Raw genomic sequence first — 21,626 nt, 5'->3', positions numbered from 1 at the left:
ATTGCATGCTGTGTCGCCACTCTGAGGCCGAGAACAGCAACTGCTGCTTCGAATCTGTCTCAGTCCGCCGTGTCCAATATGGCAACCAGGTGGGGAATCTGCAGCGCTGGGAAGATCAGTCATGACTTCACCGTGGCCCTGAAAACTCTTCCACTTGAAGACCATCAGGTATTTCTGTTAGCGAACTACTGTTCACAAATCTACCCAGTGATCAAACATAAACCTTCTCCTTATCACTCAGCGTGGTTTCCTGTAGCCGTGCTGACTGCCGCTCAGTTTCTACTGATTAGAAGTGCTTTTGAAATCAGTTTCTTACAACATTCGATTGACGCAATGTTGTATATTTGCAGTTTGTGTCTTTAACAAAGGCCGATACAAGTGACTCCGGCCGTGAACTTGCGAAAACTGCAAGTTACAGTTTGCAGTATGTTGCGTCACATGTATGCGTTACATGTTTACCGTAAATAACGCAATAAATGGGTATTTCAAATTCTTGGCACTCCACAAATCAACAGTTATGGTACATAAATATCTATAAGTTTCCCTAAAACTTCCGTTTTATTTGCAACGAAGTTTACAAAGAAACAGCAACTTGAGACTGACTTTTCCTGGTTTGTGAATACAAAATGGCCTTGAGAGTTAAAGATTCTGTGTGTGTGTGTGTGTGTGTGTGTGTCATATCCAGTGTTGGGGAGTAACGGAATACATGTACCGCCGTTACGTATTTAAAATACAAAATACGAGTAACTGTATTCCGTTACAGTTACCGTTTAAAAAGGTGGTATTTAGAATACAGTTACTTTGTTGAAATAAATGGATTACACTGCGGTACTTTCCTGTTTCATTTTGTCGCGGGTCAGGACTGTTTGGGTTTTGTTTGACAGCTACGTTCTGTTGTTGTGCTAAGCTAACAGGCAGAACGCTACAAGCATAGCTCTAAAGAATGTAGCATCATGGGCAGTGTAGTCCGTGTTGCAGGGAGAATGGACTGCCATACACGTTATGGGTCTGTGAGCGCGAGGAGGGAGAAAAAGGGGAGTGGAAAGGTACGAGTTGTCATCGAGGAAAAACGGGAGCTGGAAGCATGTAAATAACCACTTCAGCCAAGAAGAGTGCCTGACGAGCCCAGTTGTAAGTAAGCTATTAAGACTCGACTGTACACCGTGTTCTTGTTTTCCTCCGAAAACAATAAGTTCCGTTGGAGCAGCCTTTCTACGCCTCTCTCTGTCTCTGATAGCAAAGTTGACCCACACAACAAAGTAAAGCTATTTTTCGGCTACGAGCCGACAGGGACCCCGCCGTATTACTCAGAGGTCCCTTTACTACAGTTCGGAGTCGCGGACCTTCAGTAATAGTAACAAATCACACAGCAATAGTACATTCACGTTGTTGTAAAAAGCATGATAATATATTAAGTAATCCAAAGTATTCAGAATACGTTACTGTCATTGAGTAACGTAACGGAATACGTTACAGAATACATTTTGGGGCATGTATTCTGTATTCTGTAATGGAATACATTTTAAAAGTAACTTTCCCAACACATATCACACTTAACTGATGACCTTGTGGTGGCACTGAGGGAGCCTGTATACTAACAAAAGATAAAAATCTTACCTAATTGTTATATATCCAGAAGATTTATATAAACTGGAACGGGAAACAAGACAAGACTCAACAAGAAACTGCCTGCTTACTTAGTTATTGACAGGAAGAACTCATCTGTGACTGTATTACAGGTTGTGGCTGTGGCAGCACGCAAGCTGGAGGATGCACAGGAATTTGCCAAAAAACACAGCATCTCCAAAGCGTATGGCAGTTATGAGGAGCTGGCCAGAGATCGTGACATTGGTCAGTTTCTGCCAAAAGTTTGCTGATTCGGTTTGCTTCGCTGATGATTTAAAGCTCCTGCTCCGGTTAGGACTTAGATGTTTGTTAGACTCCATAATCATTCTTGTTATGGTGCTCTCTCTGGTCGGCATCTTTATGTATTTGCAGATGTGGTGTACATCGGAGTAATCCACCCGTACCATCTGAACACTTGTTTGCTCTTTACAAATGCCAAGAAGAATGTGCTGTGTGAGAAGCCACTGGCTATGAACACCAAGGAGGTGCAGCAGATTCTGGCCTCAGCCAAAAAGAATGGTGTCTTTCTCATGGAGGTACAAGTACAGAAAACCATAAAGAAAAAGGAAATTCTCCTCTTGGTGTTATTTTTCACCTTCACTATTAGTCATAAGTGTTTCTTTATTTCAATTTTGGTGCACGTCAAAGTGTCAAACCCTCATGTAAATAAGAGAATGTAAAAACATTTAGTTAATTTTTAGCTGATTCTATGTAATTTACTCAGAACCAAGTACGTATATGTGAGTGTATGAAATATCTACTGTGTTTTTGTTCCAGGCTGTTTGGACCCGCTTTTTCCCAGTCTCAGTTGAGATCAGACGATTGCTGGCCCAGGGGGAGCTGGGCGAAGTGAAGATGGTCAGATCAGAGTTTGGTTTTCCATTGATGCATGTACCGAGAGCAATGCAGAAGGAGCTAGGTGGAGGAGCATTACTAGACATTGGGATCTACTGCTTGCAGTTTGTATCCATGGTGTATAATGGAGAGAAGCCAGAGAGCATCCAAGCTAGTGGAGTATTGCACGTGGAGACTGGTAATGACTTTTAAAGCCGTGTCACTTATTAACATGTAGTTTTGTACTTACACGATAATGCTGTTTATACTACTGTCCTGAGTCAAATGGCAATGGTGGAATAGCTGACTCGTTCTTTTTTTCTGTTGCTCGCTTAAAAACAATGAAAAAACAATCTTTGTTGGCATTTTAGTCACTAAAATGTATTATTGTGGTCCACAATAGAGCTGACAGTGACAAAGCTGTTTTCAGTTGCAGCTTGTCATGTGATAACATTATAGGGAACTGAAATCTGAAAAAAGCTCAAGTTGTAAAGTTAATGTTCCAGCTTTAGTGACACCATGACATCTGCTGAGTGTGAACTCAGATTTTTTTTCTTTTACAGCATTCCTCTTTTAAGTCTTTATCTATTGTTGCCTTTATGAGGCACAATAAAGGTTGAACTGCAGCAGTTATTTATGGTCCAATATTTTCAGCCAACCATGTCTCCATATTCCTTCATCCTAATGTGTCTTTACCAAATGTACTTTCTTTGCTATTATAGTATATAATAACAAATATATAACAATATATATATATATATATATATATATATATATATATATATATATAATATAAATTATATTGTTATTATAGGAGTGGATGAGACCGTGGTCGCCATTCTGAAGTACTCCAAGAACAGAATGGCAGTGATTACCTGCTCCTCAGGTGTAAAACTGCCCAATGATGCCATTATTATGGGAACAAAGGGCACAGTTCGGGTAGGTCATCAAAGGTTAAATTAAATTTTATTAGTTTGAGCAAACCTTTTTTTGTTAATCATTAAGGATATACATCATACAAATCATTTCAAAGTCAACCAAGGTAATTTCTGAATCAAATATATATATATCTCTATCTATCTATCTATCTATCTATATATATATATTTTTTTTTTTATATTATTTATTTAAATCTATTTATTTCTTAGGTCCCTGCTATGTGGTGCCCCACATCATTAGTGGTGAATGAGAAGGAGATTGAGTACCCAGTTCCAGAACCCTATTTGCCTCTCAACTTCATCAATAGTACAGGAATGCGTTATGAAGCAGAAGAGGTTCGACAGTGTTTGCTCAAAGGTACTAAGACTTTTAGATTATTAGTCTGCATCCACACTAAGGGAAAAAAAAACAACAAAATCATTAATGGTCCAAATATTTTGGCTATTGACTGACTTGTAATGCACACCTTTAACACAAGGTGGCATCAGAAACTCTACTTAAAAACATAAGCAAGCCTAACATTATTTCTTCCCCCCCAGGGCTGAAGGAAAGTACTGTCATGTCCCATGCAGACTCTCTCCTGCTGGCTGAATTGGAGGATGAGATCCGCAGGCAGGTGGGGGTGGTGTACAGCCAGGACTGCCAGTAAATGTTAAACACGTACCCATGCTGTGATTAACGGGAGCCAGATAATTTTCTTTTATTGGTTCAGAATTAACCTTTATTCCTACACCACTGCAAGGAACACATCAAGTTGTAAGGATAAAGACTATCCTTCAGCCAAACCCAGCCACTACAGAAGATGTTAAAAATATTGTCATTAATGGTCATATATGGAAAAACAACACTTTGCCAACTGTACTTGTAAGTTCTTACATTCCTGGATACTGTTGAGTCTAGCAATACCCTGTACCACTGTGAAACCTTTTGGTGATTAGAACACATTTAAATAAATTTTAATAAAGGAGTCAAGTCTCACTAGTCTCACTCCTTTACTTTGTGCACGGAAATTGAATATACCCACAAACAATGATTCAAACGCATCACAACATTCAGATAGGTGCTCATCTCTTTTATTGATGGAACTCAAGTCTTGTTGGACAGCTCAGTACACCAGCTAAGCATTATAATACTCCTTTACATTTTGTTAGTTCTTACACTCTAGCATTACAATCAAAAGCATGTTACACACGTGGAGACAGTTACAGCGGGTCATCAACAGAGATAGAAAATCTGGGATCCTACCCATCACCACCATTGACTTAGAGGGTCAGGGCTTCATATCTTTACATCAGTCCTATACTCAATCACACAAGTCATCTTTAGTGAACCACACATTTTTCCATAGGTGCCAGCTTTGATATCATCTAAACGCAAAGAAATGTAAAGGCTTTGACACAACTGAACACACAAACACAGTAACTACCTCTGAATTAGACATCCAAAACTAGCTTTCTATAGACAGTCAAAATATAAGTAGTATTGGATGTCCCAAAACAAAAGTTCACCACTCACAAGAGTCAAGTATAATATTGAATGTAACATTGGAGTAAATTAGGAGTGCAACACTTACATATACACTGTTGTACAGTGAAAGCTGGCGAATGAGGACACTTCATATAGACAGCAATAGAGCAGGATTTGTTTGGGTGGAGTGGTGGAGCCACTGTGCGGGGAGCCCAGAGAATGCCACTACTTTGTTCAATTAACCAGCTGAGGAGTGTTTTTAGTATGCCCTTACAGACTCAAGGGGCTCTGGTAAGGTCAGCTGGCTCCACCACCAACCCCACCTAAACATGAGTCAGTACGCACATGCACACAGACCAGGAAGCAGTCACTCATAAAATTCAACTTTTAAAGTTATACAAGTGTTCTGAGTGAATAAATACAGCAGTTTCTGGTCAGGGTGTGTTACTGAGGCCCTGAAGACTGGTTTGATTTAGGTAATTGAAAGGAATGGAACATAGGTAGAACTGTGCGAAAAACACACTCCACTCACACTCAAAACCTCGACCATGAGGGTTGTACCTTTTCAAAAATCCTTTGCATCATTTCCTAAATGCTAAGTTGTTGAATGGTAGAGCATGTGAGCCCCAGTGTCTGGATTCCAAAGGCTGTGAGCAGGAGTGAAGTGTGGTGTTGGAACGCTATGAAAGATAGATGAAAGGGGAAAAAAAGAAAAAGGAGAAAGCAGAGCTGCCCTCCTGGCTGTTCAGGCCACCAGAACCACACGCATGGTGTTGGTGTAACCAGAGCCCGGACGCCAGCCAGTCAACACGATGACAACGTCACCCTCTTTGAAGAAGCCTCTGGCCTTGCCTAAACAAAAAAAAGAAAGAAAAGAAAAAAAATCATTATGAAACAATAAATGAAGCAGTGGTTATTTGATGTATTAAATTAGGTTTACAGTATACAGGGTATTAAAGGTAACAGCTGCTTACCCATTTCCATAGCAAAGTTGACACGCAGGTCTACATCCTCTGCCCACACTTCGTTTGAGGGCTTGGTGTAGAGGACAGGGAAGATGCCGCGGTACAGGTGGGCCTGACGAGCCGTTTGAGCATTACGGGTCACAGCGAGGATGGGGGCACGGGGCCTGTACCTGGAGATCAGGTGGGCAGACCTGCACGGACACAGAGGAAACTAAACACTTCATCCATATTTCATTGATGCAAAGACTGCAGTAGTACAAGTTTACTGAAGAGATTCCAAAAAGGAAATGGATGGATTTTAATGCATACTGAGCAGGTGAACCCATTACAACTGCCCAAAAATTTGTATTGATTGGTCCAATCATAGCCCAAGTCTCAAAGTTAAAATGATCAAGTAAAGATAACCACATGTTCTTAGGCAAATAATTGCAATATGGGGTCTTTAATGAGCATGTTTAATTTTATATCCATCTGTCCTATTGTAGCTACCATCTTTTTTGCTTCATTATGGAGTAACCTTAATTTAAAGTTTCATCAGCAAAAAAAAGGGAATTAAACAGTGTTTTACGATGTTTATTTGTGGAGTGTATTGTTATCCCAGCTCTGTGCTACTGTACCAGTTGATGTGTCCCATGATTAGCATATGGTACACCTGTGAACAGCGACTTTACCCAACTCATCTTTTAACAGACAGCTAAAAGCTTCGCTCATCTCGGTCAAGGACACAGCCACAGTATTAAATCATTTTTTCTTATCTAACTTTTGTAAAAGACTTTGAACTTCTTTACAGCTTTATGGTATTCAGTGCTTTTTGATTGCAAGGCAGACTTCTTTTTGGAACATGATTTCACATTAGCAAATTCCTCTTGTAAAATGGCTGAAAGTTTTCCTATTATAAAGCCCTCCAGTCACGTTTCATTAATGGAACTCTTCCTTCATTTCTGATTCCAGTTGTTATACTTGATATCATTAGGGGTTAACATACTACTTCCAAAATACACTCAATGTTTCAGTGATCCATTTAACATGGGTGAGAATCCCAATGTTTTGTAAATTAGTAGTTAAAGGTTGTGCAGAACAATGAGGTTTTAATTAGATTTTTTTTTTCCAAAAAGTGCAAAACATTTAACCAAGCAGACATATCCAAGCATTTAACTCATAATACTTAGTGATTTTCAGCAATAAGTAAGAAACTAACAACTTAATATATGCAAATTATCTCCATACTGATGGTTTCCTGAAAGAAGCAATTCAGTGCAATTAATAATCCACCACCCACACACAAGTGTTCTCAGATAGTCTGGCTCATTTCTATTTCTCAGTGTTCTGCTCCCAACAGGTATGAGAGGCAAGGGAAGCAACCAGAGTCTCTAACATTTCCATAGTGAGTGGTCAGAGTAGCCCAAAATAAGTGACAACACTTATGTTTTAGCATCGATATGCAGAGGTTTAAAGTCACTGTCAGTAGCCCAAGATGTCCACGGTTAAAGACCAAGTGATCCTCTAATAGCAAAGATTGTTAAAGGATCACTTTGTTAAACGTGAACTTGGCGTTCTCTGAATAAACCAGCTGCTGTACAGCTAATAATGATAAGAGAAAAATGCTGGCAATTTTTTAAAATCTGCATATTTACACCATAGTGTGTAAATAAGTTATGGTTTTAAAATAATATTTTTGTCACAAGTTCTCAAACATTTTGAGCCAATACAACAATCCAAACTAAAATTTCACAAAACTATAAATGACAAGAGTCTAAAAGATGGGCACCTGGGCTAATGACATAACCGTCTCATTTTTTATAAAATTAGTTACTGTTATCTCACACACACACACACACACACACACACACACACACACACACTAGAAGGATGGGGATTTTCACAAGTACATTAGGTGTTTGAGGAAGACGGAGGAGCTGGGTTAAATGGGCGAGCACACGTTTGGCGACACCTTACCTGCGGACCCGAATCATGTCACCTCTATTCCACTTTTCCTTACCTTCCAGTCTTAGTGAGAACAATAATGGCACTAGCACAGCATTTGAAGGATGACTCAACAGCTCCAACAGCTACTGCTTCTGTAGGATCTCTGGTCAGCTGCGAGTGTCTCCTCAGCTCCACAAACAGCTTTCTGTGGAAGGTGGCTGCCTCGGCCTCTCGTGCTATCTGAACCCCGAAGGGAAGGGTTGGGGAGGGGTTACTCTCAATCACACACTATATAATGAGCTACTCACACCAATGGGATTAACTGGCAAATGTGTAGCTAGACTCCTGGTTAAACAAGGATGGCTAATGTAGCCAATGAAGATGTTCACACACACACACACACACACACACACACACACAAATCAGTGAAGAAGAACATTGAGTAATAGGGTTGGGGATATGTTGTCTTTTTTCTTTAGGGTCCCCACACAAGCATTTAACTGCTTCTATAGAACTTCTTAACATCCAACCATGAGTCTAGTTATGTTTGCCAGCTCTCCCAGTTGTTCCCTTGGAAAGTCCCTGCCTGGCCCTACGCTGCCTCTCAGACTCCTTAAATACAGTTAGTGACCTCCACCAACTGGCAGACCAGATAACCTGCCTACCTTCCAGAGCCTGTGAGCACAATGATCGCAGAGGCCAAGCTCTTAAAGGAGGCCTCCACAGCACCGATTGCAATGGCCTCAGCAGGGTCTTTGCAGTGCGGTGTGGAACGACGCAGGTCCTCAAACACCTGCCGATGGAACATGGCTGCCTCGGCTTCACGAGCAATCTGGCACAAGTGAGGGCAAGATGCATCGAAGAAAGTTTTCAAACCAGGCAAACAGTTGTAAAGCAAGAATAAGTGACAAGAAAAGGAAAACAAATTAAGGAAGATGAAAAACAGGGGAAAAAAAAAAAAAAAAAAAAAAGTTAGTGAAGGAGGTTTTAAAAAAAAAAAAAAAAAAAAAAAAAAGAAAGAAAAGAAAAGAAATGAAAGGCAATATAAGAATTTAGGTGTGCAGTAAGTGGGGAAAAAGGGGAATGTCAAGATTAAATTACAAAAACTTTTACATGATATCAAATATGACATACAGTGAACTGCATATTAATTTTAAATTAAATTATCTAAAACATTAAATCACAAATATGTCCTAAAGAAGCTACTGGGTTAAAAACAAATGACAAACACTGAGTCAAAACAAACTGCACAAAAAGCTGAAGAAACTTAAGGGCAGCCAGGAGGACTAAAGAGGAACCATACAGAAATAACTTTTAACAGAGGCTTAGAAGAGGTTAGTTTTATTTTCCTTTTCCTTACTAAATAAGTGTTTTATTTAAATAAACAGAGGCTATTAAGAGGCTGTACTGTACATAAGATTCTAAAGCATTCCTTCCAACTTCACTGTGGGGGCAGCAAGTTCAAAACTAAGATCTGCAGGACTGCTGAGTCACTGCATCTCTATTGCAGAGTAGCTGTGAACAGTTGCAGTAAGCCAAAAAAAAGGCATGAACAATGAACACAGCATTAAGTGCATACTTTAGAGCAAATTTCTATGGGGTCTAAGACTTCATCAAAGGTGCTTTACTTTTATTGTACTTCATTCAGACTGTCCCTAACTAAACAACACAAATGTGGGTATACAGTGTGCAAATTTTAAGGAATCTCCACAGTCCTTTGTTAATCAGGTCATTGAGTGCAGCATCATTTAAAAATGCTTTTTCTGTTCCCTTTTCCAGCAGCCACTTTTTTTCTCTCTTTCTGGAATACAAGTGATTTGCACTATGAATTATTTAACAGCTACCAAAGTTCCACAGATTTCCCTGAAATCATAGCAACTTTAGTAACTAGTAAACAATAGCAGTAACAGCCAATGTGTTAGATGAAGGGGTTCAGGCAACATGCATTATGATTTGGAAATCATGCAATGTCAGAGTTATTTAAAATGCCAAACACAGACGGAATTATCACTGGGATTTTGTCAATTATCCCAACTGAGAATTTTAACATGGTTCATTTGTATATTGATGATGTCGGCTGACATCTTAAAGTTTCACCAAGTGACAAAGTAAAAAGTTTATGCCAATGGGCATGAAAGTGAACACAAAAAAAAATTGAAAGGGGAAAAAAGGGAAAGAATGAAAGCATAACCACCCAGTAGCTATAATCTTTTCCAATTTATAATTGTAATTCATGCAATCAAATCACAAAATCATTACTTTAAATTACAGTTCTTTATGGCCTAATTTGAGATATTTTCCCCATCTTTTGATATTGTTATTATACATTAACTCACCATGTGCTGTGTGCGCACTGCCTCCAGAGGATAGTCTCCCTTGGCAGTCTCTCCACTGAGCATAATGCAGTCGGCTCCATCCAGCACTGCGTTGGCTACATCACTGCCCTCAGCACGAGTGGGTCTAGGCTTCTTGATCATGCTCTCCAACATCTGAATAATTTAGGAAAATAAAACCAGTCTGGTTAAAATTTACGTAGCTGAACACATTTAGGCCGACAGGATGATTAGTACACCGAGTACTCAGCAAACTAGATGTGCTAGGAGGAAATGCAACATTTTCTTTACTGTTGTCTGACCTGAGTGGCACAGGTGATTGGCTTGCCAGCTTTGTTGCAGCGACCGATCATCATTTTCTGGGCAAGGAAGACCTTTTCTGTGGGGATCTCAATACCCAGGTCACCTCGGGCAACCATGATACCGTCGCTGGCCTCCATGATCTCATCAAATCTGCAAAACGGGTACAAAAATTCCAGCTTATCAAATTCATCAAGTGCAACCATTTGTTATGATATATTGTCAGGCATAAACATACACTCATAAAGACCACTTTAAAGCCCTTTAAAAAAAAAAGGTTTCAGCTTACTTTTATTTCTTCTCTACAATACACCATCATTTAAATAAAAGATGTTGATATAGCAAGCCATTTCCACACACCTGCGTACACCTTCATGGTTCTCAAGCTTGCTGATGATCTTAATGTTTTTGCCCTTCTCTCCTAGCACTGCGCGGACAGCATGCACATCATCCGCTTTGCGAATGAAAGAGGCAAAGACCATGTCGACTCCCTGCTGCACACCAAACTGCAGGTCTTGGATGTCCTTATCAGAAACAGCTGGCAGGTCTACAGCAGCACCGGGTAGGTTCACTCCCTTCTTACTTCCCAAGGTGCCACCATTCTCGATCTCACAACTGAGGAAATCAGTGCCTTTGGAGGTGAAAAATAAACATAAGTATTTTTTAAATATTATAATAGATCAGAAGAAGAGACTTTGAGGCTGGCCTCATTTATCATGGCCTGGCTTTTACTCACCAATCTCCTTGACTTGCAGGGATATGAGTCCATCGTCAATGTAGACCTTGCTGCCAACTTCAACAACTTTGGTAATGTTCTTGTAATCAAGCCAGAGAATGTCCTCACTGCAGTTCTCCTGGTAAGCATCATCTAAGGTAAGCTTGATCATGTTGCCTTTGACCAGCTCCACCTCAGCAGTACCACTCTGTCAAATCATTAACACAATCATCACATAAGTTATTGTTCTTTCTGGTTGGGTTTTATTCTACTGAAGCTTCGTAAAGAACAAGTGGAGCTGAACTCACTCCCTTAATGAGGCCAGTCCTGATCTCTGGGCCCTTGGTGTCCAGAGCAATGCCAATAGGCCTGTACTGGATGCTGCCAGGCTCAAAGCTCTCACATGCCTCACGAACGTTCTTGATTGTTTGTGCATGATACTGTAAAGCAAGGAAGAAGTCAATATGTTAATATTTCCAGTAAATACTCTTCCCCAGATGTCAACCCCAACTATTTCTTTCAGTCAAAACTGTCCCTAACAACCTCTTTCTATTCCATCTTGGATTGCAAACATGTTAAAGAGCAATACTACTTTATGCATTTATTCTCAGATAAAGGTTTTACAAAGCAGACATAAAAGTAACGCCAGACAATTAACAGATAAAAATACAACTCACATGACTATAAACTGGGTCATAATTATACGTTATCATCATGGGGTTAGAATAGAGAATAGAATAGCCCTTTATTGTCATTGTACACGTACAACGAAATTTTGGGAGCTCCACTGTGGTGGAATAAAATATAAATAGTTGGTAGCATGAATAAATAGCAAACAGGAGAAATGTATACTACCAAGTTGCAAAGTGCTTGGAAGTAGTGGAGAAAAAAAACAAAAAAAACAAAAAACCTTATTTTTAAATGAGTGGCCTGAGGGATGGGGGTTACTCAATCCATGGCTCAGATTAGTAAAGTGGGTGGGCAGGAGTGGGGTGTGTGTTGGTTGGGGAAGGGGGGATGCTTGTTTACAGTCCAAATGGCTCAGAGGAAGAAGCCCTTTGTGAATATGGAAGTGTGGGAACTGATTGACCTGACGCGCCGTCAGAGGGCAGTGGGTCAAACAGATGGTGGGCGGGGTGCACCGTCCTCCTGTCTCGTTTTCCTGAGACAGGAGTTCATGAAGCATGGACTGACATGGGCTTGCATTTTTAAGTGTGTATTTGGCTATAAAGCTGTCACGGTTAATAACTGGACGGGTGACATGCCACTGTGTGCGTCCTTAAACACAGGTTAAACTTGATTATGACAGACACCTTCTGATACTGTGCCATGTATGATAAGTTTGAGTGTAGCGTTTCTCAAAAGGAAATTCCTCAGTCAAGTAGATGATGAAAAGTAGTACGCCAATAATGAAACTAAATCCTAGCACAAGCAGGAGTGCAAACAAACTAAAATACATTGTTATATCTTAAAGGAAGATAAAGAATGTAGGTGCACTTTTTCCCCCAGAAATCTTGCTACTTCTCAATGCTGGCCAACATTTGCTACAGAGCTGTGGGAAATGCTATAAGAAAATTAAACACATCCAGCTTTGCACCTTAGTGCATGCTAATTAACTAGCAGTGTATCGTTTGTGGTTTTATAAACAGCTACTGCCTGCCCACGGCTTATGCTGCCTACCTGGGTAACCGGAGCTTTCAATAATAACTTAAGTGGCAGGTAATCACATTGGCTGACTTTCAGCGTTACACCACAACCACTATGAGAAAACCATTATGGTTTTGCCAGCTGGAAAAAAAACCCCAAAACAAAGCCAGGTGTTGCTGCTTGCTTTTCTAGCACTGCAAAACAGCAAAGCTTTGATTTCGTTTTCCATTTTCAAATCTACAGTTACATTGATTCTTTGTGAAACAGCTAGATCTACTCAGTCCAAGAATATATTAAAGTCAAGTATGTTAAAAAAAAAAATTTCAAAGAAAATTATTAATGATTTCTACACTGAATTTTCAGAATCTGCAACACCTTTAAAAACAAAGAACTATATTTGAAGAAACCATCAGCTCAGATAAAATTTGATTTAACTGTCTGAAATGTAAACTGCCATTGCCCAAGACATTTACATAGCGGACCGAGTTGTAGGAAGACCCACCTCATGTGTGCCATGGGAGAAGTTTAAGCGAGCAATGTTCATTCCAGACTTGATCATCTCCTTCAGCATGTCCACAGATCGAGAGGCTGGCCCTGCACAGAGTTATTGAAAATTCTAACATTTAGGATTTTGATACCGTTTACTAGCAGGGAGGAACAAGTCATTGTGTACAAACTAAAGTCCAAAATGTAAAATTCCAAACAGATCTTATTTTGTTAAAAGATACGGTACTGTATGAAGACTCAATGGTGTGAACGGAAAACTTAACCAAACGTTGCAACGTTTGCACCACAAAACCAAAAACTAAATCTCCAGAAATGCAGTGTCTTAGCTTTTAAGCTGCCCCTACAACAGCGGCTTTAAAAACAGATGTTCTCTTTTAAATGTACAAAGAGCTTCGTTTCACATCTATTATTGTGTGAGTACAAGTTAAAAGAAAAAAGAAAAAAAAAAAAAAAAAAGGTAGGTTGGACCAACCAATGGTGCAGATAATTCCGGTGTTGCGCGCAGTGATGGGCTCTGAGTCGATATCCAGCAGGCACATGTGTTCCAGGAAAGTGTCGGCTGTAGCAGCATAGAGCTGCTGTGTCTGGATGAAGGCCGAGCCCATATCTCCTTTTAACTGAGGCATGGTGATTCCTGGTGCAACTGGAGAAGTCCTAAACAGGAAAGAGAAAAAAAAATATAAAATTAATCTATTACTGAGGTTGTTGGATTCCACTGAAAGCATCATCCACATACCTGCATTTGTGTTGTAAAACAGGATAGCTATTAGTTAGGCTAGTTTATATCATAGAGTAACAGTAAGACTGTTAACAGTCTAAGCCCTTTTTGTATACCTTTGTATTAGACTGCGCAAGTCCAACAAAATGTGTCATGATATACACAAGTCATGGCTCAGTTTGCCATAAGGGGAAAACTGAACCATGGTAGTGCTAAGACAGACAGACGGACGGACAGCTCACTCACTCACCTTATGAAATCTAAATATTGCACTGGGTTATTGTGAGCACAGAATTTGCACAAGACTATCTTGAATTTGAGGATATGAATGTTTCACGCTTCAATAATTAAGGAAAATAACTCCAACCTCTTTGGAACAGCTTAAAAACGAACAGGAAATATATTAACGTTGATCTGTAGCGCTAGAGGACATGCTAAGGCTTATACAGAGTAGTACAGCCCATTGAGCTGCTAGACCACCCACCCTTCTTGCTGAGTCACCGATGCCAACAGTCACATCTCAACTAGAAGGTTGGAATTTCTGTACTTTCAACATGAAACCATCACTCTTTTCTAGTTGTAAAACACAAGGCTGTATAGAACAGAGATTACCTAAAATCCTGTGCAGTGAGAAGTGACTCAATATAGTCAGTTGCACACAGGGAACTTTTATGTGTGGCTGGGACACTCCCTTCCTTTCAGCCTACGAATCAGAGTTATGAGAGGTACTGTATCAATGAGCATTGTATCATGCTTAATCCAACAAGGTAGGCATGTCTCAGCAGGGTGTAACATTACTTATCTATAGTGATTATGAGTGCAGCTTCTTTTAGGGCTCTGGTTGCTGTGGTTACACAACTAAAACAAATATTTCATTTAATAGGCTGGTTTTACAGACAGCAAAATTAATCAGATTTGATTAACTTCACTTCTAAGTAGATTTGAAGGGTTTATTTTATGTTTTTTTTTTAATCAAAGCAACAGGCTGACAAGTCACTAAAAGCCACCTTTAGTACCAGTCTTAATTCCCTACCAATATACACAGAACAGGATACAAAGGCTAATGCAAAAAAATAAAAAATAAAAAAATCTGGAAAACACAGACAATTTTTAGATGCTGCAGCTACAACTGAAGCCAAAGCCATCTTTGTGGTAATTTCTCAGTGGAAGATTTACTGCAGACACGTGGTAGTGGTCTGACTTTCTCTTACTCATAACATCCTAAATGCAAATGCATCATGGTGGGGGATTCCAGACAGAACCTCACTGCCAGCAGCCTGCTAACTGGTGATGTAACATTTCCATCAATGAGGCAGACTAATGTTGTACGTGAGCTCAGTCACACTACTGCAGCACACTCAACCCTTCAGTGGGCTGAACCACAAGGAAAAATCTCAGAGGGGGCAAAAGGAGCCTGTAATCATGCTAGCTACTGCAGCATGCTGTTTTTAAATGATTTCCTGGTGTGACCCAAAAAGCAATAAAACGACTTTAACAAAATGGATTAAATAGTACAATAGCATGATGTCGAACAAACACAGCCGATGACAATCAGACAATCAAAACATCTGAGAAAAATGCAACATCAAGATGCAATGCCATCATTGTCACTCTTTTCTACAGTCTAATTTGAATGTTACATCTTTAACGTTAAACCTCTTCAGTTTTGCAATGTTGGACTGTATTGAACTTTAAAGACATTTAGAAGGAAATGTGGAAATGAAGTTTTATGCAACTTCCTACAGAAGATGTTTGTTAGACGACTACAAATATGTCCAAAACCAACTCCCCCCCAAAAAAGGAAAATTCTGTATTTATACAACAGAGAGAGAATTCACTTGAAAAGAGATGCATTAAAAAATAAAATAAAAAATTTAGAACTGTGACAGAAACGTCAAGCTGGGCAGGCCCATAGGCCTCTCTGCACCATATAGCCAGTCTTGGTGCTACACGTGGGCACACATGTAAAGCCTTCTATATTTACTAGGCTGTTCCTTGCATCTCTGGAAAGCTACTGTGTTAAAAAGCTTTCCACAGACAGATATACTGACCCTTGCCAAAGTGCTCAAAAGCCCTGTTGCTGTAGTTCCCACTACATAATGTGTCTCCAGGACACACAAACAGTCATAGTTGGCAAAAAAAAAAAAAACAAAACAAAAAAAAAAAAAAAAAAAAACCACATAGCTGTATCTAGGAGTAGGAATAGTAATAAAACTACAGGCTTGCTTCTAGTGACAGAATTGCTAGCTTACCCTTGCTTGTTGAGGTTGGGGATTTCAAATGTGCATCAACCAAAAATGTGCTGAATGTCTCATCATTACTGTCATAAAATAGGGATCTGATAAGATTTTCTTCTGCAAATACACAGAATTATCTGCATGTGTCTTTTGCAGTTCAGGAGAAATGTCCTCTCACACTCACATACTGCCTGTATCCTCAAGTGAAGTGTTATTTTTGGACCAGAAGGAATGAGACTGGCCAAAGAACATGCATTGTTCCAGCTTGCATGCTCCTTGTTGTTATAGAGAAACACAATGACTACATAAAGAGGCATCTCTGAACCCCGGATACCTAGTGGACAGTAGTCACAGACCAGCAGCAGCTACAGCAACCCTGACACAGATACAGGACCAGCTAAGAGCAGAGTGCTGATAATCATTTTGTAAGACATATACTTTTGTAACATATTGTCTCACCATCTTATCACGTCTTTCTAAACCATTTCTTATCCAACTTATCTATGAAAACAGCTGTGCAATCATAAGCAGTTACAGTAGCATTCCTGCCAGGGCGACATAACATTTTGTATGACCTGTGATGTAACACTGGGCTAATCCAAGGTGGCTCTTGAATGGTTTCAATCCTCCACACTCTCTCAACCAAGGCACCATTTGCAGGTTACACTACATACCCCCAGTAGATCTTCCTGTTCTTCTTGGGGACAAAGCATGTTAACACAAATGACCTCCATAGCCACCCCAGTGTGCTTGAGCTTCCAATGCCAGCGAACAAACTTCTCCTTGCTACAGCAGAACTGAGTGCGGCAGCAACGTGCGTGCATGTGTGCAACATTCCCAGGAGCTCAAGAGTAAATCCATTCAATGAGGATAAAGGATATGAAGAGCACCCACAGTGACTAGACAGTCACCACGATCTAATACAACCGACATACATGAGACTTCTGTGAGGAAGTATTCTGTATTCTGACTTCTGGTGTCAGAATACTCCTGACACCAGTGTTGCTACCAGGCTAGGGTAGCCCCGAGTCTAAAAATGGATTTTTGGCTAATAATAACACAACATGGCAAGTCAAGTGGCAGAAAGCTAATCCTCAGAATACATGATGGTTGTTAGAATCTACAGATTATTACAAACTTTATTTAGGGTAGTGTGTACCTTTAGAGTGACCATTTTGTCAGGTGGTGGCAGAGGAATACTCATAATGGTGGAGTTGGCTCCATGCGGCATTAGCAAACATACATCTACAGTAGAGAGACCAACAGCTGTTTGGTCCAGATTAATACACTGACCACCAGCTTTGCTAAAGCTAAACTTTCTTATCAAAACAGCAGGTCAAGGACAGGAGTTCCTACTAGAAGAGGAAATTGTAGTTTTATTCATTAACTGTAGCAGCAGGTGGCATCCACGACTCACACTGGTCTTGGTAAACAGATAGGTGCCCTTTACAATGCTTTCAAAAGCAGACAATTACTAAGTGATGACCCAGATGTTTGTCACACAGAACCTTCTGTTGAGGTATTTGTTGATAAAAAATAAAAATAAAGTTCTAGAGTCTGAAGTTTAAGTTCACAGGCTCAATTTAACTTGGGTTACTCTGCCTTTATGGGAGAAAATAATTACAACAGTGCCTCTAGAGTTCTGTGCTTTCAGTCTAGCTTTAAGTGGCAAAGACACTCGAGGTTCTCTTGTGGAGTTAATCACTTCAACAGAACTCAGTCAGTTGCCTGACAAACTGATTTGGTTGGGCTCTTGTAAATGAGACTTGAGACTAAAGAAGTCCAGACGCTTTTCTTTGCAAGCTCCTTTGACTACGATGACCTGGATGACTGAGAACCTTCACAGACTAAATGAGACTTCATTTTGTAAACAGCTCATTTGCCCAGGAAGGTCATATCAATGACAATTAGTGTTATACAAATAACTGCATTTCAGAAAATAAAGCATATGCACGAGGTGTATTTCACAATTATTAAGGATATCAAACTGCAGTTTAAAAATTCAGCTAAAAGACTTCTTTTTGTGGAAAAAAAGAAGTGTTCACATACCTGGCAGGATGAGACCTGCCTTCATTCCTATGTATCTAGTGTCAATAAGGCCTTCCACCACTGCGGAAAATTACTGTAGTCAAACAAAACCCATATTTCAAACTAGATCTACAGGACGGTCATGCCATACACAACATCTAACGTGGCCGGCATTTACTTAAGAGAGGAAAGACTGATGAATTAAAAGGATGAAGATGCGCATCGTGATGAGTTTAGCTTAGCAGTAACGGGCACACGGAGGAAAAGGAGAACACATACCACGCAATTCTTTAATTAAGTATCATTACATTACCAACAATGAAATTAACTAGATTTTTTTCATTATTTAAAAGCTACATCAGCTATAAAGCTTCAGTGTTTTATAAAAATGCATCAAGTTATAGTAAAGACGATGCGCTAAAGGTCACGTTCTCATCCTGCGTCACATTTTCCTGAGCTAGACGCATCACGGAGATTGACCAATGGGAAGCCGAAAAGACGGAGGGGCCACACCCACGTCAAGAGGCAACAGGAAGCGATTCTACAACGTTTCACGCGAATGAAATAAAATGTTACTGGTATGCATACATTTTCTGGGTTGGCTACAAAAACAATACTGCTACTTTTTGAGAGTTTGTAATATAAGCAGCTGGTCAATTTACACATACATTCCCTCGGTTTATCCGTTTATTAAATGCACTGCCACAAGGCTGTTAAAAGCATTCTAAGTCCGCATATGAGGGGTTTAAAATGGCTGATCTAAGTCGACTGTATTTATCTAGCTGTATTAACACTGTTACATTTTGAGGCTTTAAAATAGTAATCAATTAAAATACCGGTAAATGAGAAAGACAGGAAACCACATGTCGGTGAGCAACACGCAGAGTTACTCGGTAATCTTACCAGAGTGTAAAAAATAGCTACTGAAAATAAAAGTCTTACAGGTTTTAAAAGCTGTGACACGTCCGATGGATCGACAGACAATGCAGCTGAACCCCCTGTTGAGGATACCCACCTTTAGTAGCTGTTGAACCGATGTGACTGGCGTATCACTGAGCTCAGCTCAAGGTGATCTCTTTAGAACCTCAAGCTATGGCACTACTTTCTAGGGATGCTACGATATCCATCCGAGAGAACGTGTAAAAAGGGAAAGGGGGTCTTTAGAGTCTTATATCAATCGCTGCGACCATTATAGCATCAAGAACACGAAAAAGGAAGATTTATTTCACTTTTATATCGGGTTTACGCCTTTTGAAAGCCAGGAAGTGATAAATAAAAAAAAGCGCGGAAGGATACAGAGTGGTTGGGACGCGTGAGGACCTGGACATGTGACTATGTGTGGCTTTCCCGAATAAAAGTGAGGAAGATGAAAAATGCAGTAGTTTGCTTAACATCGGCATTCAGTCTCCGTTTACAGGCCCCGTAGTATTTAAATGAATTAAATATTACTTGTTGTCTTTTGGCTTCATTAGTGCCTGGACGTGCTAACCATCTGCTGCTTAGTGTAACATGGGAAGCATCATTAGACGTGCTGTATACGGTAACCGACTTGTGTGCTGTCATCATATATTTTTTATGTTAAACTTAGTTGATGAAAGACTGTTAATAGAAAGAAAGAAAAAAGAGACCCAAATGCTTTTTAGTGCCCCTGCTGTATTTTGTAAGTTCCCAATCATTCAGCAGTAGACAGAAAAATCTAACGTGGGCCTCGGAAATTCTTTATAGACTCTAACTCCATCTAGCGATAAAAAAACGATACAGCAGTCTGGTTATGGTCAGTTATATAAGTATGTGCATTTTGTTACTTAATATTGAATATTGTCAAAATACGTTCTCTTAAAATATAAACATTAACTTCGATTATTTGTTATGTTATGTAAATATTATTTGCGCCTTATTTAAATTATTATTTTTAACTTTAAATCATATCCGTAGCAGGCATCCCCAAACAGTGGCTTGTCCCCCACGGTTGAAGCAGGTGGGGTAACGATGACCAAGGTAAATATCGTTAGCTTCATAGCATAAGTGCCTAAGTCATTGACTTAGGCAATTATGCTATGAAGCTAACGATATATGACATAAAATTAAGATAAAAAACATTTTTTGGAGAAATAAGGAAAGAAAATAATAACATTCAAATTGGATTGATTTTTAATTGGTAAAAGTTGATAGAATGTGTTAGGCATAAACTGCTTCTGAAGTTGTGAATGTCATAAAACTTTTAAAAGCCACTGGACTACATTAAAAACCTTCCTGTGTTAGAGAGAAAGAGAGAATGTAAACTTTTTGGGGGTGGGGGGGGGGGGGGGTATACATTTACGTTTTACCACTTGGCAATAAATACACATAACACGGATTTGTGCCTTGCATACAGTACATAACTATGAAAAAAAAATGCTTGCCACAGTGATTAATTATCTGGTTGCCGAAAGTAAATCCTTGACACAGGCGCGAATACATTTTAACTGCAGTGAACAAAATGTTTAAGCTCTGCAACAAAACCTGCAGATAATCCTAAACATGTAGTTTACAACAACAATAAAACACAGATGCTATTTTTTTGCACTGCTACAAAAGCCTGCACTTCCCACTGCAGGTGTACCCCCTTTTACCATGTTACATATTTAACTCACCTGTTAACAGTTGTGGTAGCACTGCTACTCCCACTGCCCATGTTGCTGTCCCTCTGATTGCTGACTTCCTTTACTTGGACCCCATCTACTCCAGCGTCCTAGGCCAGTTGACACACCTTTCCAGGTGAGGAACAGACCTGCTGTTCAGTCTCTTTGTTCACTGCCCAAGCTCTTGGCTGTCAGTCAGCATTAATTGCTGCTAAAGCCTGTGCCATGTTGTACAGTAAGACAGTATGAGAATATGCTCAGATAAGTCTCAGAGATGAGCAGATAGAACACCTTAATGCTGCTAATACTGCTCTAGTAAAACTGCCTCCACCAGTGCTACCAAAATAAAACAGAATGTGAAGTACTTGGAACCACAGATAAAAATCAGTTGATACTGTTTAATATTATTTGCTTTAAAATATTGAGCTCATTTACAAAATGAAAAAAACAACAACATGTTTTACATTATGTTATTACAAACACATATCTATATATACGTATATATGTATGGAAGTGAATACATACATATATCCATCACCAAAACATGGTATTGTGTCTTTTTTCTCCTAACCCCAAATAGAATAGTGATGGTGTGGTCGCAGTTTTAGCAATCTGATTATGCTGAAAATGGAGTAAAGATAATGACCTAGACTAAAGACGGAGTTTTCAAAGTGTGGCCTATTGCCCAGTGTTAGCTGTTGGTAACCTGGTAACCTTTTGTGCAGGCAACTAGGTTGACAAGCTTGACAAACTTCTGTTCATT

At 39.6% G+C, this 21,626-nt stretch overlaps 2 protein-coding genes across 6 annotated transcripts; one reads left to right on the top strand and one right to left on the bottom strand.

Moving 5' to 3' along the window:
• The first annotated feature begins 11 nt into the window (after positions 1-11).
• dhdh.2 (dihydrodiol dehydrogenase, tandem duplicate 2) lies at positions 12-4,366 on the top strand. The gene is made up of 7 exons (XM_085257398.1): positions 12-168; positions 1,740-1,851; positions 1,999-2,162; positions 2,404-2,659; positions 3,275-3,399; positions 3,609-3,756; positions 3,939-4,366. The coding sequence occupies exons 1-7, from the start codon at positions 79-81 to the stop codon at positions 4,046-4,048; spliced, it is 1,005 nt and encodes a 334-aa protein (XP_085113524.1). The 5' UTR covers positions 12-78; the 3' UTR covers positions 4,049-4,366.
• A 90-nt stretch (positions 4,367-4,456) lies between these two features.
• pkma (pyruvate kinase M1/2a) lies at positions 4,457-21,031 on the bottom strand. Of its 5 annotated transcripts, none has more exons than XM_085257122.1 (11): positions 20,876-21,031; positions 13,732-13,913; positions 13,255-13,346; positions 11,414-11,545; positions 11,127-11,313; positions 10,751-11,021; positions 10,393-10,543; positions 10,094-10,246; positions 8,423-8,589; positions 5,841-6,022; positions 4,457-5,718 (listed from the first exon to the last, which is right to left on the bottom strand). In XM_085257122.1, the coding sequence occupies exons 1-11, from the start codon at positions 20,914-20,916 to the stop codon at positions 5,612-5,614; spliced, it is 1,665 nt and encodes a 554-aa protein (XP_085113248.1). In that variant the 5' UTR covers positions 20,917-21,031; the 3' UTR covers positions 4,457-5,611. The 5 variants fall into 5 exon arrangements, with proteins under 5 accessions (XP_085113248.1, XP_085113325.1, XP_085113407.1 ...); XM_085257199.1 differs by lacking the exon at positions 20,876-21,031 and adding an exon at positions 19,258-19,392; XM_085257281.1 differs by lacking the exon at positions 20,876-21,031 and adding an exon at positions 19,185-19,318.
• Positions 21,032-21,626: the final 595 nt, after the last annotated feature.

Source organism: Mchenga conophoros, linkage group LG1 (assembly GCF_057382185.1).
Source record: "Mchenga conophoros isolate Kocher_MC1m ecotype Shallow Benthic linkage group LG1, M_conophoros_male_GT1.1, whole genome shotgun sequence".
Taxonomy (NCBI): Eukaryota; Metazoa; Chordata; class Actinopteri; order Cichliformes; family Cichlidae; genus Mchenga; species Mchenga conophoros.
The sequence above is the reverse complement of the archived record's forward strand: the minus strand, read 5'-3'. Positions and strand labels throughout refer to the sequence as shown.

Bases quoted from the DNA above. Each gene is read 5' to 3' on its own strand.
- dhdh.2 (XM_085257398.1), top strand. From the start codon at position 79: ATGGCAACCAGGTGGGGAATCTGCAGCGCTGGGAAGATCAGTCATGAC. The intron at 169-1,739 runs GTATTTCTGTTA...ACTGTATTACAG, and splicing joins TTCCACTTGAAGACCATCAG to GTTGTGGCTGTGGCAGCACG. The intron at 3,757-3,938 runs GTACTAAGACTT...CTTCCCCCCCAG, and splicing joins TCGACAGTGTTTGCTCAAAG to GGCTGAAGGAAAGTACTGTC.
- pkma (XM_085256966.1), bottom strand. From the start codon at position 17,049: ATGTTGCACACATGCACGCACGTTGCTGCCGCACTCAGTTCTGCTGTA. The intron at 10,247-10,392 runs GTCAGACAACAG...TAAATTATTCAG, and splicing joins CAATCACCTGTGCCACTCAG to ATGTTGGAGAGCATGATCAA. The intron at 6,023-8,422 runs GTAGGCAGGTTA...GTGTCCGTGCAG, and splicing joins GTGCTCACAGGCTCTGGAAG to GTCTGCCCACCTGATCTCCA.